The sequence below is a fragment of the Trichoplax adhaerens genome, genomic scaffold, assembly GCF_000150275.1.
Source record: "Trichoplax adhaerens TRIADscaffold_3 genomic scaffold, whole genome shotgun sequence".
Taxonomy (NCBI): Eukaryota; Metazoa; Placozoa; class Uniplacotomia; order Trichoplacea; family Trichoplacidae; genus Trichoplax; species Trichoplax adhaerens.
In genome coordinates this window covers 6672940-6692664 of record NW_002060945.1, presented here as the reverse complement: position 1 = coordinate 6692664, position 19725 = coordinate 6672940, and the positions used below count along the sequence as shown (strand labels likewise).

At 35.7% G+C, this 19725-nt stretch overlaps 3 protein-coding genes across 3 annotated transcripts; 2 read left to right on the top strand and 1 right to left on the bottom strand.

Annotated features, from left to right (window-relative positions):
- Positions 1-2664: 2664 nt before the first annotated feature.
- TRIADDRAFT_22420 (uncharacterized protein) lies at positions 2665-5180 on the top strand (the record flags this gene model as incomplete). Its single annotated transcript, XM_002111065.1, has 4 exons — positions 2665-2844; positions 4203-4361; positions 4550-4805; positions 4990-5180. 4 exons carry the CDS (start codon positions 2665-2667, stop codon positions 5178-5180), a joined length of 786 nt encoding a protein of 261 aa, XP_002111101.1.
- A 3271-nt stretch (positions 5181-8451) lies between these two features.
- Positions 8452-11195, bottom strand: TRIADDRAFT_22691 (uncharacterized protein; the record flags this gene model as incomplete). The annotated part of the gene is made up of 4 exons (XM_002110546.1): positions 8452-8556; positions 8795-8851; positions 9127-9330; positions 11142-11195. 4 exons carry the CDS (start codon positions 11193-11195, stop codon positions 8452-8454), a joined length of 420 nt encoding a protein of 139 aa, XP_002110582.1.
- A 5810-nt stretch (positions 11196-17005) lies between these two features.
- On the top strand, positions 17006-17584 carry TRIADDRAFT_22634 (uncharacterized protein; the record flags this gene model as incomplete). The annotated part of the gene is made up of 1 exon (XM_002111064.1): positions 17006-17584. One exon carries the CDS (start codon positions 17006-17008, stop codon positions 17582-17584), a length of 579 nt encoding a protein of 192 aa, XP_002111100.1.
- Positions 17585-19725: the final 2141 nt, after the last annotated feature.

The following is a 19725-nucleotide window of genomic DNA, read 5'->3' as shown; positions in this document are numbered from 1 at the left end:
AATAAGTTACTACAATTGGAACTATGTATAGAATTAAATAGTAATAGTGTAATTGTTGGTAATTTATCCTAGCGATTTTAGAGAATTGAATAGAAGGATAGACGACGGTATTTTATCTGTTTTAATAGTATTTCTATTACGGAATTTAGATTAAACGGTATAGTATAGTTCTCCTAGCTGCTTATTAAGCTTAATGCTACTAGTACTGATTAATTTTAATTTGCTGGAGCTGCATTACAGTATCAATCAATTACAATATTTATCGTTGGCATATGTTGTAATTTCCTTACCATGGAACAAATATGGTAGAATTATGATCAAGTAATGCTATGGGAGTATATTAAATACATCATAGCTATCAAACTGTATTGATGATGCATTTAAAATGCACGTCATGACTGCTTGGAAATGAAATTAAAATCTACTAATTTTGAGGTATTCATGCCCACATGGGTGATATTTGTGTGATAAGATCTGGTATATTTCTCAGATTCTATTTAAGCACTAGCAATACACCTGACAAGATTTACACCTTGATTGGTTGTCATTATAAAATGGTATGTTAGTCGATGATAGGATTGTTGTAGACAAGGTTTCTGAAATAAGATAACTCTAATAGTAAGAACTATTTAGATGCTTGTGGTATTTTTAGAGATGAGTATTCTAGGGTTAGATATTCTTGATGAAGACGAAAACAAGATAATTGAGGGTAGATAACGTTTACTTACAGTTACGTGTATTCATACTTTATTCATGCATAATCTAATCTTAAGAATGAGTGTTGTACTATTAAGTAAAAATAGTTCATAACATTCTACTGCAGGTTTGCTGAATCAGCTTACAGTAAGTGACTAGTGAGGTCACATAACAAGTACTAGTTTACAGCGTTATTTATACGTCTCTATCTGTTTTGCTTGCTAGTTCCTGTCTTGTTGAAGGCAACAGAACCTGATAGGAATTGCTGGTCGCAAGTGCCAATATCGTCGTTTGCAACACTCAGCTAGCTAGGGTCAATGGTCAAAATTATTTTACAGCTAGTCCATTCAAACATGCCATAAGCATGCATCAGGTAGGTATAAAAATTATTACTGTCATGATATCTTATCTCTTCACTGACCGAAATACTGTGCCGAATTTTCCATCTTCAATGGTAACTGCTAGCGATTGCACCCGGCTTTTCTTACCTTCATAACTGCTAAGTACAATACCCTATAGCTTTACTGACAGGAATGCTGTAGTGAACTTTTCAACTTGGTAAGTAGCTATAATATAAAATGACTGGCAGAAACTTGAGCCAATATCACTATTCAGTATTCCATTCTACTGCTTGACTGACAGATATACGTGTACTGTACTATGGACTAAACTTTTCAACTTGTCATTGGCTAAGCACAAATTGAAGTCCATTCTAACTACAAAGTATAATATCTTATCGTTGGTTGATAGAAGCACTGCACTTTACTTTTCAACTTTATATACGCGTACAGTGGACGACCTTGCTGCAAATTAGCTGGCAGATTGGTTTCGCACACTATGATCATGGCAATCTGCAATGATACGCATCTACCGGATTGGATACAAAATAATTTGCTAGAAAAAACAGGCGTGAAATTGAAACAATCGTATCGCTCTCCACTTGAGTACTGATGGATTGACACAAATTAATTATACGAGCACAGCAACTTCACTGTGATCACTGATACATTGAGTAATCCATGCACACTACTATTACTACAATATCGTATCATCACAGGGTTAAAATCAGGGATTTTTTGTAAGGTCGACATGTTGTATTTCAGCGACAAGGCTAATTGATATAAACGTTGCTGAAATAGAAAAGTCCAGTGTGTCAATGGTTCTTGTTAACGAGCGACCATTACTCAAGACATTACTACAGTGCACTCTACTGTCTTCCTCAAATACAGTAGTATGATACTCAATATCGATACACTAGTGTATCGGTAATCATGCTCTATTCCATTACAGGTAGGTTATCGATATTTTCAAAAGCTTTGTAAGCCCTAAGAGAATAAGATGTATTTCTCATTTAGAAGTCCATGATGATGGACGATCGGCAATATCGACTAATCCCTCATTGGCAGTCATTGCTGTCGATCTCTTGGGGATAAAATTGCTTTTTACCTACAGTGCTGCAGGGTGTACGGTACTCAAGCCGTGTACAGTACTGTACACTGTACACTGTACAGTACAGTACACTGTAAAGCACAATACAGCAATAGGTAATATTGTACTGTACTGTACAGTACAGTATGCTGAAACGTCTCAAATGTTCGCAATTCTACAATACTGTACTGTACAGTATTCTGAAATGTAACAAATCATTGGAGACGTTTCAGCATACCGTACTGTACACTGTACAGTACAGTACTGTAGAATCTGAACATTTAGTCAAAATCGGAAGGGTTTACAGTGTACAGTACAATGATTGATGAATCACTGAAAAGTTCATGAACTTTTGCCATGGGTTGCTCGATTTGCATGGTCAAAAATGAATCAATGCAGCAGTGTACTGTACACTGCTACAGTCGGTGTGACCCGTGCTACCACTTCATAATGAACCGAGTGAAGCGATCTGGTGACACATCAAGCCAAAAGTGGTCGATCGAAGTCAGCACGATACAAACTTGACAACTCCAACTCAATATGTCTGTTGTTAGCGAATTGGTTGCACTCGTTACTGGCGGTGCATCTGGATTAGGTCGAGCTACTGCTCAACGCTTAGTTAGAAATGGTGCTCGAGTAATCATTGCAGATTTACCCAATAGTAAAGGGGATGCTACTGCGAAAGAAATTGGCGATCGCTGTGCCTTTGCCCCAACCGATGTAAGTTTGCATGCAATGGCAATAGTTTGAAAAAGTCCAATGTCCCACCTTCAGACAGGACTCGAGGACACTCATTTTTAGCCTACAGGAGGTAGCTGGCCAGGCAGCAGGCTTTGCATTAACAGCTGAATGGAAGGATAAATTGAAATTGAAATTATTTTGCAAAGCCTTACATAATTCGATCCTAAAAATACAGATAGAGACGAGTATTTTGTACGCAATCACTCCTCCCTTTGTTAAATGCATGGATTACATGTATTTTTTACAGCGTTACTACGTCCATAAAATGAACATGAGTGCAGCAGTTTTACTCCATTTTTACGGTACTAAAAATAAGCAACGGAGTTCAACGTAAACAGCTAGGGCAAGCGTTACTAGGCGTTACTGTAGTTGTAACGGATCAGTATGAAATCATCGTGTCTATACATACATTATACATACTAACGGTAATCATCAATTAGACGCAAATGAAGAATGATGAACAACCCCTTACTTTTAGCTACATCAATATTAGGTACGCATGTATCGTCCGTCTATCGTTGCAAAGCTTACATCTAGATGATCGATATTCTGCATGCAAGCTGGCAAATAAGCACTTTTAATCTTCATGACACTTCTAATTTACAGCAAAGAAATAGTATGATTATGCGCTGAACGAGTATTCAGAACAGTAGTGTGAATGTTCTTGTTTACGCTTGATTGATTTTAGTGATGATGTCAACAACAGCAAAGTATTACGCGTATATTATTGTATTTGAGCCTTCATGAAGTCAAGGTTCAGTGATACTGAATGTACTTTATTCAGATGTTCGATGATAAACATGTAAATACTATATGCGTAGACAACCATTAGATAAAATACATGTAAACGAACTACCAGCCAGTCTATGTATCTCAGAAAAGAACTTATTTTTCAATCTCTACCTTACCAACTGACGCGGACATGCTGGCCTTTGCTTGGCAGTTTTTCTTCTGATAACTAACATAATTTGTAGCTTTAATCTTAATTCTGAACTTTAAAAACTTTTTAAAATTTTACCATTTCTATTCGCCTTATCATCGTGGTTAATGTCACTCTCCAATTCTGTAGATTGAAATTGGTTTCAATCATACTAGGAGTACACGGGATAGATGCGAATAATATTGTCAGAATCTCGGTAGTAAATCCAACGCACACCGTATTTTTCTTACTTTGGCTACTCCAATAAACATATTAATCCTCTTTCAATGTCAATTACGAAAATCAAATGTAATAATCGAGGATTCTAGTGCTCCTAGTATTATTATCTCCGTGATTACAGAAAATTGTAAATTCTTGAAATATATAAATTAATATGTCATGCTATGGATATATTTAGGTGACCAAGGAACAAGACGTACTCAATGCTATCGAACTTGCTAAAGAAAAATTTGGTCGTGTTCGTGCTGTTGTTAACTGTGCTGGTATTGCTATAGCTACTAGGACTCTTACAAAGAGAGGCCCTCATCCTTATGATGACTTTGCCAAAGTCTTATTGGTACGGTATGCTTACACGTCAAAACTAGAGTCAAAACATACTACATCATGCATTGCTGTTAATCAAGTTGTGTAATATACTGTAGCAGTAACTAAAATATCAAGAATTATTTACCTATATACTGTAGCTTTATAAAAAGGTATTGCTATGCGTTGAGTTACTATAGCTAATATTGAGCTTGCTTGCAGGTCAATACTGCCGGATCTTTTAATGTTATCCGACTATGTGCCCAAGAAATGATTCAGGGTGATGTCTCACCTGGTGCTAGTGCAAGCAATCCTGACGAACGTGGAGTTATTATCAACACTGCAAGTGTTGCTGCTTATGATGGACAAATCGGTCAAGCCGCATATTCGGCTTCAAAAGGAGCTATAGTTGGGATGACTCTGCCTATTGCTAGGGATTTATCTCGTAACGGAATTCGTATTTGTACTATTGCACCCGGTAGGTGGTATTTAAGTGACAGAAGTATTCTGACTTTTCAGCGACAACTACACTTATTCAATAAATGAGTAAAAGTGTTATAATTTACTGCATATGCTATCAAGTCGACAGTAACAAATTATCCTTCTATTGCTTTGTTCCAATGTACAATAAAATGGTAACTTTCTATCGCATCCTTCTGCAGGTCTTTTCCTTACGCCAATGTTGATGGGATTACCTGAGAAAGTCCGAGAACAATTGGGCAAATCGGTCCCATATCCTTCACGCCTTGGAGATCCTGATGAATACGCTCAGTTAGCTCAGTCTATTATTGAAAATCCTATGCTTAATGGGGAAGTCATCCGATTGGATGGTGCTTTACGCATGCAGCCATAAGCTTCATCGAATGCTAATTATTTTCAATACCCCATTTATATGCTTTCAACTATGGTAGAACAATGTAGTGTAGGAGGGTAATATATTTCTGATACCGTATCGTAAAAGTCTTTTAGGCGCGATCACATCTGGCTAATAGATGTCAATTGCTCAAACTTAAAATGTTAATAAAATGGCTTGTTATTTGATTAATTGATGATCATGGTAATTATAGTCCTGCGAACGTTAATCATCCAGCTACCGTACTACTTATAGAAGAGAAGTGTGAGCTACTGCAGTGTTTATGCAAATTACTTGATCAATTTGAAATACCATACCGTACTACTTTGCCTATACGCGTAGGCAGCATACCACAAGTTGGATGTAACTAGCTATCAATAGCACCATTTAGTCATACTTACGTACCTTTATTTAGTATATCTTTGGAAGACAAGAGTGCAAACCTAATTAATGGGCTCATCGATCATAAACATAGGCGCTAGTGACTAGTGATTAGCACATATTATCATATTCCATGCAATCTAGAAGAGTGAATAATACATGAAGCATAGGAATTGTAGATTAATCACTGACAAAAAGCAGTTATCGTAAAAGTTAATTCTGCTATGGGCTGTAAAGTTGAGATTACACTATCTAAAATGTTGTCCAAAATATCGATGAATATATACTGGCATAATTTAATTTACTATACTGTCGTAGTAAAGCCTCATTGTGATTTCTTAGACATCATAATTTGAGGGCGAGATCATCAAAGAAGCTTTTATTTAATTGTAACAAAGGCTTTAATTTTTAGAGTGATGTGGAGCATTATCATAAGTTAAGACTTATGATAATAGTTATCGCTTTCCAATACAGGTTTACCACAAAGCACCAAAAAACTTTTTGCAGTATGGGTTAGCTGTAATTGATAATAATTTATCGCTCATTCGCTTGCTATACAACAAATAAAGTTCCGCTAAAAACTCGACGAATGTATTTGAAATATACAATCAGTGCTTCGTCTTGTCCATTGAGACAACATCAATAAGTTGATATCGCAATTTGCAGGCTATACTGGTATATCATGATCTTCTCTGAACCAACATCAAATAGTAACAAGTAAAAGTCTTACAGAAAATCGATGTCGCACTTATAGTATCGAATGAATATTTTAACAATACGAGTATTACAGGCATGGTTTGAATTGATTTCATAAATAATACAAGCAAATGTTATATATGAGTAAAACAGGTGCGCAAATACGCGTATATATATATCGCCTTATGATAATAATGCGTTTCACTGTTGTGATAATGCTAAAAGGTGATTTAGTTAAATTCTGATACCTATTCATAGAAATACTCAGCCAAAGTCAATAAGCATGAATATTTTGAAATTAAATCTTAAATTTGAGTAATCTGCAGGAATGAATTAATGATTCATCTACGCGTATGTTATCAGGTTGTGCTATCGTCTGATAATTAATTTAAGTATTCTTAAAAGTAATCTTAATTAAGAGTATTATTATTATCAGTCTACTAAATGTAGCATAATAGTGTAATAAATCATACTTGAGAGTTCAAACTATTTAATGTATTACCTATGAAGGTACATGGAATTACATCAATTTCTAAAATTAGTTGCTGTTACTACACTTTATAGTATTGTAATTTCTGTACCACTGTATACGAGTAAGTACAATATTAATATAGCACATTTAATTTTGATCGAGTTTTGGGCGCTTACTTAGAGAAGCATTTCTATCACCTTCCCCAAGGCATTGCATTTGTGAAGAGTTACTTTCTACACCTGATGAATGTTGAACCTAGTAAAGCAAATACAGAATATAAACAATACTGACAGTTTACCAAATTTACAGTGATTATATAAGAAGTTGTAACAAGACTCCGCAATGACTCCTCATGCAATCTCATTACCTTATTAGAATTTATTATCGAACTAGATCCTCCAGTAGGAACTGATGTTGACTGATTAATGCCTGATGACAATAGAACTCCCGAAGCGCTATAAATAGTTTAATTAGAAACAAGTTAAAATATGAGCAAGTCTTGAAATAGTGTTCAATAAACATTCATAAAACAGGTCTAATAAATAAAAAATTACCTAACTTGCGGTAATCCTGATGATTGCCACGGCGATGGAGAATTTAAGACGGTGATATCAGCACTAAGTGGAAAGTCAGTATTCGTAAGGGGCAGGAAAGTCATTTGACTTGGATAGCTTGGAGTTGCTAACGAAATGACAGGTGTTGCTAAAGCAGGAGGAACATCTGACTGAGGACCATAAGGTATCTATCAATAAGGTTAGAAATTTTTGCCTCAAGCAATTTACATCAACAAATCTGATTATAATAGCGTAATTACTTTAGTATTGGAAGGAATTATAACTCTTAGTTCAGGTCTAGATCCTTTTGGATGAGGAGTGGTCTCATGGGTTGAAGGTGCGCTCGTTCGGGAAGAAGTATTAATCCTATTATTAGAAGACGGAGCATCAGCATTGCTATTAGAATTGTCATTCAAATTCGCGCTTGCAGCTGGCGTGGTAGAAGTTGATGACATTGATGTACTATTAGATGTTCGAGGCACCGATGCAACCGTAGAATTCTCCTGACTTTGAGTTTTCTTAGTAAGTACAGGAGACTGCTCTATTTCACGAGTGGGCTGAGTATTAACACCTGTAAACAATAAATATGCGTTCAAATTCCTGCCATTATTGACTGTTTATATAATTCTTAAAATACTGTAACATAACGATCGCCATCATTACTAAAAATAAACTGTTTTTACAAGGCAACATCGGATCAACAATAATATTCTAATATTATCAAATCCATCACTCAAGAGTTAAAATTGAGAAAAAGCTCCTAGCTTACTAGTCATGTGCTGATCAGCATAATGTTGATTAGAACTTCTCGCGGGCTGAATATGTGCGAATCTCTGCACAACGTCTCCTCTAAGAATAGGTCTGGATTGTGAAATGCTAGTCATAACATTTCCAGTAGTCAACATTCGCGAATCGCCACCAAGAGGAATATTAGACTGTATTTGGAGAGTATTGCTTGTGCCTGGCTGACTGTGCTGATAATTTGAACCAGCCATTCCACCCTGTCCAACAGGTACAGATACTGACATTTGTGAGAAGGCACCCGTTGAACCTACACCCTATACAACGGAGTCAAAGTCACTTTTAATACTTCCTATAATTAGTAGGTACTAAGAGGCGTACGCTTTCGATTCCACTTAATGCATATAGGAAAAGACAATATTCAGAACTATTTATCGTTCAATACCGGTCCTTGTAAAGGATTACGAATAACGCGTTCAAACTCTTGATCAATTTTATTATATTTGGCTTCGGTGTTAGGAGTAAGCGTGTACTATAGGTATTAAGAATAGAAATTAAGAATTGATAATGTAAATTTAATACAGTATTATGAAGATGATAACGTCATTTAAAGGATAATCAACGGTATTAATAAATTAAATTGAAGGATCTAGGTTACACAGCACGCATGTATGACGTGTATTACTTGCTAAAGTAAATTGATAGCACTTGAAATCTATTCGGACTTCACAATGGAATAACGTAAGTACGATTATTTCTGTCGCTTGTACATATATCACACTTACGTCGGGCTCGTCATCTCCAGAATCCAATCCTTTACTGTCTTTCTTGTTAAGAGTCTAGGTAATACATTAGATTTCAATTATTTACAAATAGCGTAACAAAATTAAACAAACAGTGCATTCGACATCATTTCGATGATTTTAAACTGTATTACGTATGTTCCAGCATATTTTAAAGCAAACTTTTAGTAGCTAACGCTGCATTGGTAATAGCATAATTCAAGGCCTCTTACATTTACAGTTTTACGTAGGTTAAATGCACTAACGGTCGCTTACAATGATATCATCATTACAATAATACAAAATATAAATTTACAAACCTCTATTATGTCATCATTTGTACGACTTTCATGTGGGTCATTAAATTGTGTATATCGCAGTAGAATGGAATCCATATCGCTACTTGCGTATTGAAATAACTTATTATTGGAGTTAAAAATTATTAAAGCTATTTGACAGTCGCATAAAACGCTAAGTTCATAAGCTTTTTTCATAAGACCAAATTTCCGTTTCGTAAAGGTGACCTATTAGATGGTTAAAAATCGTACTATAAGATAACACATCTGACCCAAAGAGTCCCAGTCCAATAAATGACTACAAGTACAGCATAGCTATTAGTCTGATATCAAAAATGGCATCTGATTTCGTTAATAGCTAAGTAATACCCTTATTTTATGAAAGGTACGATTTCTACATTAATTTTAGGCTCACATTTATTCCCTCTATTTTTTTGAACAGAATATCAGATTTGATATTTTTGAAACATCTTCAATTATGTCATCATGTCCTACATGATACTAGTGTCATATATCGTTCGGTATTTCTACCGTAGATATTTTTCCAAAATACGTACTCGATCATGAAATATAGATACTAATTTGGCTAGAAAGACATTACACCATTTCTTAGTCGCTACCAAAGAGGTAAAAAGGCCTTCACCTCTATGGTCGCTACATTTGCAAATCACTGCTATTGAGTTATTAGAATACTACAATAAATTTCAGATTCAAGTCAATATTTATTATTAAATTTGGTGTATTGTACATTAGGTAAACTTTGTAGGGAAGATAAAGTCTTAAACTAACAGCCTTTGACATAGTTGGGTCAATAAATTATATTTCCAGATACATGTTGAGTTGTAATGAAATCTTTTGATGTTACTAATACACGAGCAACTGTTCGGAAATATAACCATACATTGTTATGTTATTACGCGATCACACTAAGTAAAATAAATCGCAACACGTAGAGATGATACTACGCGTACGTAAATCATGAAGCAGGAAAGTCATGACGTAAGATTTTGAAAGAATTTCAAACTATACCATATCTACTGGCTACTACTTGGATTCGTTTTATTCTACAATCACGGTATTATGTTGTAAACTTATTCATTTACATCGTTTCTGTGACTTCTGCATTTGCTACATCATATATAGTATGTGCTAAAGAAGAAACAATAGTCAATGTACGGCATACTTTCATTGTAAGATAATTCTATAAGTGGCGCTCCATGATAGCATATTATATTTAATAATGAAGTAGTGTTCCTTCCAGTACAGTAGACCTGATACAGGTTAGATCAAGTATAGTAAAGTTATGGGAAATGTAGTTGAACATCAGGTAATGTCGTAAGAGACAAAGATATAAGGTGATACAATACTTCTACGAGTACAATATTGTATATCAGTAAGTTTCGTGAGGAATGACATATCGTCTTCTAGCTTAATGGGTTTTTTACGTTGGAGAATTTTTTCAAAATTATTATTTTTTGGAAGAAGTACTGTACTAGTCCATTGTGAGGGTAATAGTTGCAGTATATCTAAATCTTACTAACGTCGAATAATATTGATTTTGAATACAAACAAGTAACGGTTAATAATTAGAAGTGAGAATGAAGACGATCAACAGAAAGTAACAATTAATATACTGACAATTAGAAAAAGTAGATAATCAAGTTGGCTCTAGATAGCCTGTCTCTCAGAATAGCATCTGATATTTAGTGATAGTGACATAAGGTTCAGATGAAGTGATAACTGTCTTATTTTCCACATGATCGATATTATTTCGTACAAGTGCTATCCAGTTACGCTTATCATATGAAAGACCAATATAACTGACAAGTAGACAAGAGTCAACAAGATGTAAAGTAGCGTTTCGTAAGACTGGTACCAAATGGTTTATCAACCAATAAATAACAACAAATTGAGCGCTTTATTACGCACTGAATACCGCGGCAACATTTCAAAGAATTGCCTCTACTAAGTAATTAGCATTTCTTAGGGGGAATCCTTATTATTAGTTGAACAGCTCATTAGCAGGAGTTGTTACTAACCTGACGATTACGTTCGTCACCAATTCTAGTAATGCTAATTTTTTTCCTTCCCATTCTAGTGGATAATGCTTCAAGTTTTCCTATGATGATAGATAAAATCAATCAATAATCAGAACATTCGGCGGTCATTAAAATTATTGTCCATTGGATAGTAAGGTTAACATTCATTCAGCATGATCTTGCATTGAGAGTATTGTCTACAGTCAATTATACGATGTAGAATCTATTGGTCTCTCAGCGGCTTTTTTGATTCTACGCTAACTGAACAAATTAACATCTGATCCATTCACAATGGTATTCACAGTTAATACATCTCGACCAGCGTACAGCGTATCGTATTCGATTTTATCCAGTTATTTTCAGGTACTAATCAACCAATTTATTTCACAACGTTTGTAGTGATTCAAAAGTAAGCATTGAATTGCAGTATCTAGTCTATTGGTAGCGTAAAATACATTAATGCTTGATCATTTGGATGTCGTCCACACTATATAGCTTTATCGTTCAAGCATAAATATACGTATTATGAGGCGTCGTAGTAAATACTAAATACTCAACCAAATATTGATCTTTGGCTTGCAGTTCTATCTTTTGCAGCATTCACTAGATTAAGTACATGATAATAGAAGTGAAAATTGACTGTGTGACCATTGAATGGACGACAATAACAATATAAGCAATGATCAACATTTCTATTTCTCTGACTTGCAGGATAAGCATTGTTTACAAGTTTACAACTATTCACTGTCCGATGGCAGGCTATTGAATGCAAATCTGCTTTACGATGCCATATGTAGACTATTTTACTCCATTCACTTGTGTTATGAAGGTACAAATAGATGCAAATATGGTGCCTCGATCCATATAGTGGATACTGCCATTACAAAGCATCATGCCAACATTTCAATATTGGAATATTTACGATAATACGATTGGTAACTTATTTTTTTCTTTGCCAATCATTTTGTTGTGCACATGACAGGAGGGAAATATAAAAGAGAAATTCTTAATGCAAGCAATTAAGGCATTACTCGATGGCTGTTGTTTGGTGAATGATGTTAACAGTCAGTGTAGGGCTTAACCTTAATAAAAGGCATGCAGTGATAATTCCCCCAAAGTCGCTGATAATTCTATGAATTCGTTGCATGTTAGACGAACAATTAAAATACACTAGTTTATTGCAAAAAAGTTGAGTTTCTTATGCAGGAGATATATTACTACTACCCGCCTGCTGCAGTACCAGACAGCAGCCTTTTCAAGTTGGTCATACGAATAAAATTCATTGTGGTTTTCACAGAAACAAGACACGATCATTGTCTATTTTCGGTAGATTTATGGAAGGTACTTCTAAGTAGTATTAATGTAGTAAAAGCTATAAATCTAGCGGTTTTTGTATCCTAGTGAAACTTGACTGTGCGATCTAGCCGTATACAGCATCACTGCATTATCCCTATTGTAGGCAGTTTAGAGCATAGATTCATGTTGAACTATCATACCGCTATACGAATGTCCAGCTAAGTGTAAGCCACAGTCGATTCAAAACAACGACTTCAGTGTGAAACTTTTTGATACTAATAGTCTTCAGTGCGATGTTGATGATACAATGCTGTCATAGTGATTCAGTTGAAAAAGGATTGCTTTCATTTACTATGTGGAAAATTGAATTTTTTTTCCTGATTATAATTTACAAGGCATAAATAGAATAAGGATCGATGAGGTTGTACAGTAGTGACAACGAATGTACGCTACGAATCCATGTTGATAAAGCAGTCAAGTAGAATATGCTTGCAACGCCATGGATATACATACAGACAAGTTTTTAGTGTGAGCTTCCTATCTATAGTAGAACTCGAAATACTACAGTATAGATACTGTATTACTTCCTTCATTGACTACATGAATGAATTCAATTCAAAATGGTTCACTGCAGCTGGACATGAGAAGACGATTAGTGGAAAGCAATCACTTTTGTTAGGCTATTGTGTTTATGTCAAGTCTTTGAAGACTATATAAAACTAATGGGTATTTCCTTTGCTTTTCTTCATTGCGTCTACAGCGATAGTGTATGAGCTACAATATAAGCCTGACCAGAGCAAATCTGAGGAATGAGATTGCTATTCTATCAGCAATTTCAATCAACGACAGGTAGCAAGAGCATGCAATGAGTATACAAAGTAGTACAGTTCGATACGACAATACGATAAAAGACAGTACAGTATAGGATTATTTGCGAGGAAGATTAAAAATATATAATCTACCCTACGTATCATCACTATTAACTTGAAATTGTGTATAGAATTATGAAAATCAATTGCTCAAAGCAGGAGAATAGTAAGAAAAGTTTTTCCATTGGTATATTCAAGAAGGGTTGTATTTTAGAATCATTTTGGACAACAATATCTTGGAATCTGTCTAAAACCATATGGGCTGGAAAATGTATAAACTTTTCACTATTTAAAAGTACGCCAAAGTGTTCATAACCCAATGATCTACAATAACGTAACATGGTTGGAATAAACAACGGGTACAAACAATATCTTGCATAGTATGACTGATATATATATATATATGACTATATCGCTTAATGTCGACTGGATAGGCCAAGACTGTAAGTTCACGATTGATGCACCGACGTTCTTTCCCATCGTGTATCTAGTGTATTTGTATATCCGATAGTCCTAGTGACCATCCGATCAAAGTTGCAGCGTCTAGGGGTTACAATTGACGTCCTGGACATGATTTAGTAACGTAACTTTCGAATTGATCTTGTCCTTTTTTTTTGTATCGACTGCTATCGTGTAAGGGAGTCTACTGTTTATCATTAGGGCAAAAAATCTTTTCCTTTTGGGATAGCTATGGGAAAGAGTAGTTTCAATAGTATTGGGGTTGATCTTCTTGGTGTGGAAGTAATCTGTGTACAGGTCAACCGATTTGCCCTAACCTCCAGGATAACTTGGTTGCGTTTACACTTATTAAGGTACAATGGCACAATTCTGCTGCTAAGGACATCCATCACACCATGTCTAGAGGAAAAGAAAGCCAATTCAAAATGGATTTTTTTTTCTCCGATGATTTTCCAAGTTGTAAGTTGGATTTCGGAAGTCCACTATAGACTAGTATCAAAGATGACCGGCAACGTCCGACAGTTTGATGATGAGTTGATAAGTACGCACAGACGCGTCTCTAGGCCTGTACTACAGTATACACCTAAGTTCGAAGGGTACTGCAATGTGGTTCAAGTCAGTCAAAAGTCTAATTTTTTTATCCATGGTTGATCAAAATAGGTGAGATCGTGCCATTGAAAACAGGATGATGGCGCTTACTACATTTGCTCAAGTTAATTGAAGCGTGGATGATATCCAATACGATTGAAATAGAAAAAATTTCCAACATGATTTAAAAGATCGTCACTACTGGAGAAGTAACGTAGAAAAAAAAAAAGTGGACCATGGTGATGACAACAACATCTCAATCATGTTGACAAGAGAATCACAAAACCACTACAGTAGAATAAGATGAAAAATAGAGCATTATGTTTCATTGGCAAGGAGATTGTTTCAACGCTATGTTGTAGAAAAAGTTCAAAACATTTACAAAATGAAAGTGCATATAAATATCATCATCTCTATGTATATAGATGATGGGGTAGTATCTATATTTAGAAGTAGATAAGGTAATGAATTTGCTCCCGACCTGTTTATAGTAGAGTCTTTTTTAGTGTCGTCCAGTTTGCGCTTCACCGTTCAATGCAGCCTCACCAACGAAGTTTCTATTTTTAACCGACCACTCAACATGCGCTGACATGGGAAAAGGGATGATTGCTTTCTTGCATGGCATGAGCGCAACCTAACTTGCAGAGTATTGTATTGAACAGTATGGTCGGGTCGCAATCAACTGTGGTACGAGTAGAGCCACTGCAGGTCTACAGTACAGACAGCGCCAAAAAAATTGGACCCAATCCGACAAAAGAATGGCGGTGTGGCGTCGTGTAAATGCTATTGTCTATGGCTCCTACAGTACTTTCCAACAATGACTACAAAGTACCGTAGTCTACAGTACACTGTACAGTGTGTACAGTTGATTGTCTGTACAGTGCAAACCGCACGGAGGTGACATTTTCAATGGAGAGACTGTAGGGTACAGTACAGTCGGTCGTGTGGAAAAATGTTGAATACAGTGCGACCACTACCCATTGCAGGTTCTCTTCGTTCTCTGACAGAGATACAGTACGAACCACAGTTTACAGTGTAGTGTACAGTATTGTAGTGATCACAGGTCGTGATGACGTAAAGTACAGTACAGTACAGTGCTGTACATTGTACAGTGTACAGTACAATCATACTGTACTGTACTGAGGGTGTCTCATACTGTACAGTAAGTCTTTCTCACTGTTTGAAATGACTTGAAATTATAATTTCAAGTCCTTGTTACACAAATTTGGTATCATTTGATTGGAAATAAGATGCTTTATGCGAATATGTAATTTAAATTTACAGTACAGTACAGTACAGTTCTGTACGGTAGTGTCCTACTATACTGTACTGTAGTACAGTACTGTATTTCAAAGTGGAATCACTTCTTACAGTACAGTACTGTACTGTAGACCGTAGCTACTACCAGGTACTGTAGAAACGAGGAGAAACACTGCAGTCGGTACTAGCACTAGTGCTGTAGACGTCGAGCGATTGGACGTCCAACGGACGTTCGATTTTGGACGTTCGGTATGTACTGTACTGTACGTTCGTTGTCAGATCGGACGTCGACGAACTGTACTGTACAGTGTACAGTGTACAGTACAGTGTATACAGTCAGTTTGTATAATCCCACCCCAATACTATACATACTGTACACTGTACTGTACAGTACAGTACAGTAGTACAAACGTCTTTTACAACACTTTGTATTTCAGAGTCATGACTACAGTACTGTATACTGTACGCTGTTACGTACTACTGTATGTACAGTGTATAGTACTGTATAGTCTTATACCGTACTGTACTGTACAGTGTACAGTATACTATGTATATACTGTAGTGTTAACACTGTACACTGTGTACGTTGGTACGTTCAATGAACGTCCGACGTTCAAATTGGACGTTCGTACAGTACTGTACGTTCGTTCATTAAAACTGGCTAACGTCCACAGTACTAACTAGCACCACTGGTACGGAACCTGTCGGTGTTTTCTTCGCCTCGCCATCAACTGTGGTGGCCAATGTCAATTGATAGAATACATGAACCCAATAGACAACAACTTACTGTACTGTACAAGTGTACGTACTGTATTTCAAAGTGGAATCACTTCTTACAGTTCTGTAGACCGTAGCTACCACCAGGTACTATAGAAACGAGGAGAAACACTGCAGTCGGTACTAGCACCACTGGCACGGAACCTGTCGGTGTTTACTTCGCCTCACCATCAACTGTGGTGGCCAAAGTCAATTGATAGAATACTGTACATGGATAACAACTTACTGTACTGTATACTGTACGGCAACATCTGATGAACTACAGTACAGTACTGTATTTCAAAGTGGAATCACTTCTTACCGTACAGTACAGTACTGTAGACCGCCGCTACCACCAGGTACTGTAGAAACGAGGAGAAACACTGCAGTACAGTACAGTACTGTATTTCAAAGTGAAATCACTTCTTACAGTACTGTACTGTAGACCGTCGCTACCACCAGGTACTGTAGAAACGAGGAGAAACACTGCAGTCGGTACTAGCACCACTGGTACGGAACCTGTCGGAGTAAATTTACTTCGTCTCGCCATCAAATGTGGTGGCCAATGTCAATTGATAGAATACATGGACCCAATCGACTAGAACTTAGAATAGTATCGCCGATATCAACCGAAAAATGACACGCTCTTTATTTCAGACGGTAGTGATAGCAGCTTTAACTTATGGCCTTTTGATTTTAATCACTCTGGTTACAGCGACAACTTCGTCTGTTGACTACGGTAGTGGAAGATGCAGTCAATTGCCTGTTGGCAAATATGTATGTGAAAAAGCCACCGTCAATACCAGCACTCAAACTGTCACGAATTGTACCCACAATAACACGGTCACCGTCAACTGTTCGCCCATTGCCGGTGTTGTTTGTGATGGCAAAGTATTCGATGGTTTAACGTACGCTTTTACTCGAGAAGAATTCTGCCATTATAGTAATGGCTATTCGTTTCAAGTTGCCCTTTCTTTATCTGTCTTTCTGGGTATGTTTGGTGCCGATCGATTTTACCTTGGTTACCCAGCTTTGGGCTTACTCAAGTTGTCTACCTTTGGTTTTTTTATGGTTGGCCAATTACTCGATGTAATCCTAATAGCAACACAAGTCGTAGGCCCGGCGGATGGTTCATTCTATCAGATGAATTATTACGGTCCTCGATTATCACCAGTACGTGCTGACTCACAAACCAAGATTAAAGCATCCAATTGAACCTTGGACACTTTTATTATTCATTAATATTACTGTATAATGTGGAAATGAGTCAAATAACACCTACAATGTTATTAGACAGTATGTAACTTGACTTCAACATGGATCGAGGTGTGCCAAAATCAATCAACATCATATTGTTGTATTGTAATAGTCTGTAGTCCAGTAATAATTTTACAAAAATGAATTGACAAGCTTGTGGACAAGTTACATCATGCACATAGACATGATCCTTACTTCCATCATGAGTTCCATCTACGCTTGCAGTACGCGGATTACAATATAGTGCTGTTCCATTACTTCTGTGCTAAAATAGATGAACCGTATTGTATAGGAATTTTTCTTAGCAATATAGCCTTGAAGATAGAACTACATTATTTTACTACTATCTTTCAGCTCGTATATCTGATCGTAAAATGAATTCATAACGTCATTATTGTAAGGAATTGTTTGTATATACGTATAAATACTGTTTATCTTTTGTATATATTGACGCTATAAATGTAATCATTGTTATACTATGTACAAAAATACAATGCCAAGATGTAGATCATCTTGTAGCCATGATGGCATAACAGCGAGGAGATATGACTGGATCGAATACTCGCACAATTCTTGCTCTATCACCATAACCCTAACCAAAGTAGCCAAATCACAGAAATATTTTGTAAACATAAAATTCGCAAATTTGATTCACTTACTTATATGTGTTGTCATGATATTACTTGCAAATTCCGATGATTAATATACTAACTATGGCAGCAATAATGTTGAACATTTTCCAAAATATTCATCTGATATTGAGAATGTTATTATAGTATGATAGGACTACAAAACTGATGATTTTCAATGAGTAAATTCCACTTCCAGAGAATGTTAATAAACTCAGAAATTGCTTAATATGTAAAAATTTTATACATACAGCAGTTCCCAAACAATTAGCGATACGCTTCTAGTTGTTTTAAACAGGCTTAAAATCAGAGAGTTAATTTCTTACCTGATCTATTAAGAACTGAAGGCGGTCGATTAGTATCAGGCTTTCAATACATTGAGCAAAGGTTAAACGTAGCTATTTTAAAATGGGACAGCAATATTGAATTTTAGCATTAATTTCCATCAATAGTTTATTAATATTATTCGACAATTGAGTGATTACCACACTGAAAGCTAGAATATGTCTTTCTTGCCAATGATAAGCGTTGTAATAGCTTAAAATTTCCTCATCTGATATCTGGAACAAATGTTAGGTACGATATACAATATAACCATCAAATAAATAGATTAAGAGTTGAGACTTGCAACGGCTAAATTTATTTTATCTTATTTGTGGCAATACTTCTTTACTTAAATCAAATCAGTATCTATAGATTACATGGAATAATAAATCATTGAGTAACTTGCAACCACTGCACCTAAATTATTTCACCAAGCATTCAGAGTAAGTGTAATTACCTCTTCATTACTTAGACCAAATTTCTTTAATGCACGTCTGACGTACGAGGTAAACGACTTACACTTTACGGCTATTTTCCCAACATGACAGTCTCTACATTTTACACGTCGGAATGAGTGCAAAGAAATCAAAGCATGAACTATTTTATTGATCTTTAAAATATTAAATTCAATTTTTACTCAACGCTATGAACTAGAAGAAAACAGAAATATAAAGCAGCTTACCTGTGGTCTTGGCCATATTTTTCCTTTAAGATAACCTAGATAATACGTAGAAATTACTAATGCAATAAATCATGTAGGACCATAAAAGTAGCAAATCTGCATTGATAACAATATATCAAGGGACTTTATGATAATTTAAATATCACTGATTACTTGTAGCAGTGCCCTCCAAAACAAGGAGTAACCCGGAATCTGCATTGAGAGGGGCATAAAAAAATGAGCAAATTTTAGATAATCATGGTTGATTTATAAATAACAATTTCGGTATGATACTAAAATTTACCTCTTTTAACTCTGCCATTCTGCTTGTAGCCTTGTATAGTTGGGAGTAAATGTGATAAAATATTACTGAATATTAACTTTAACCAATGTTAATTATGTGTATACAACTAAAAACCAGATTAACGAGATACTTCTTTAAATTTATATCTTCTAAAGTGTAGCTATCCTTTCCATAAAAGGAA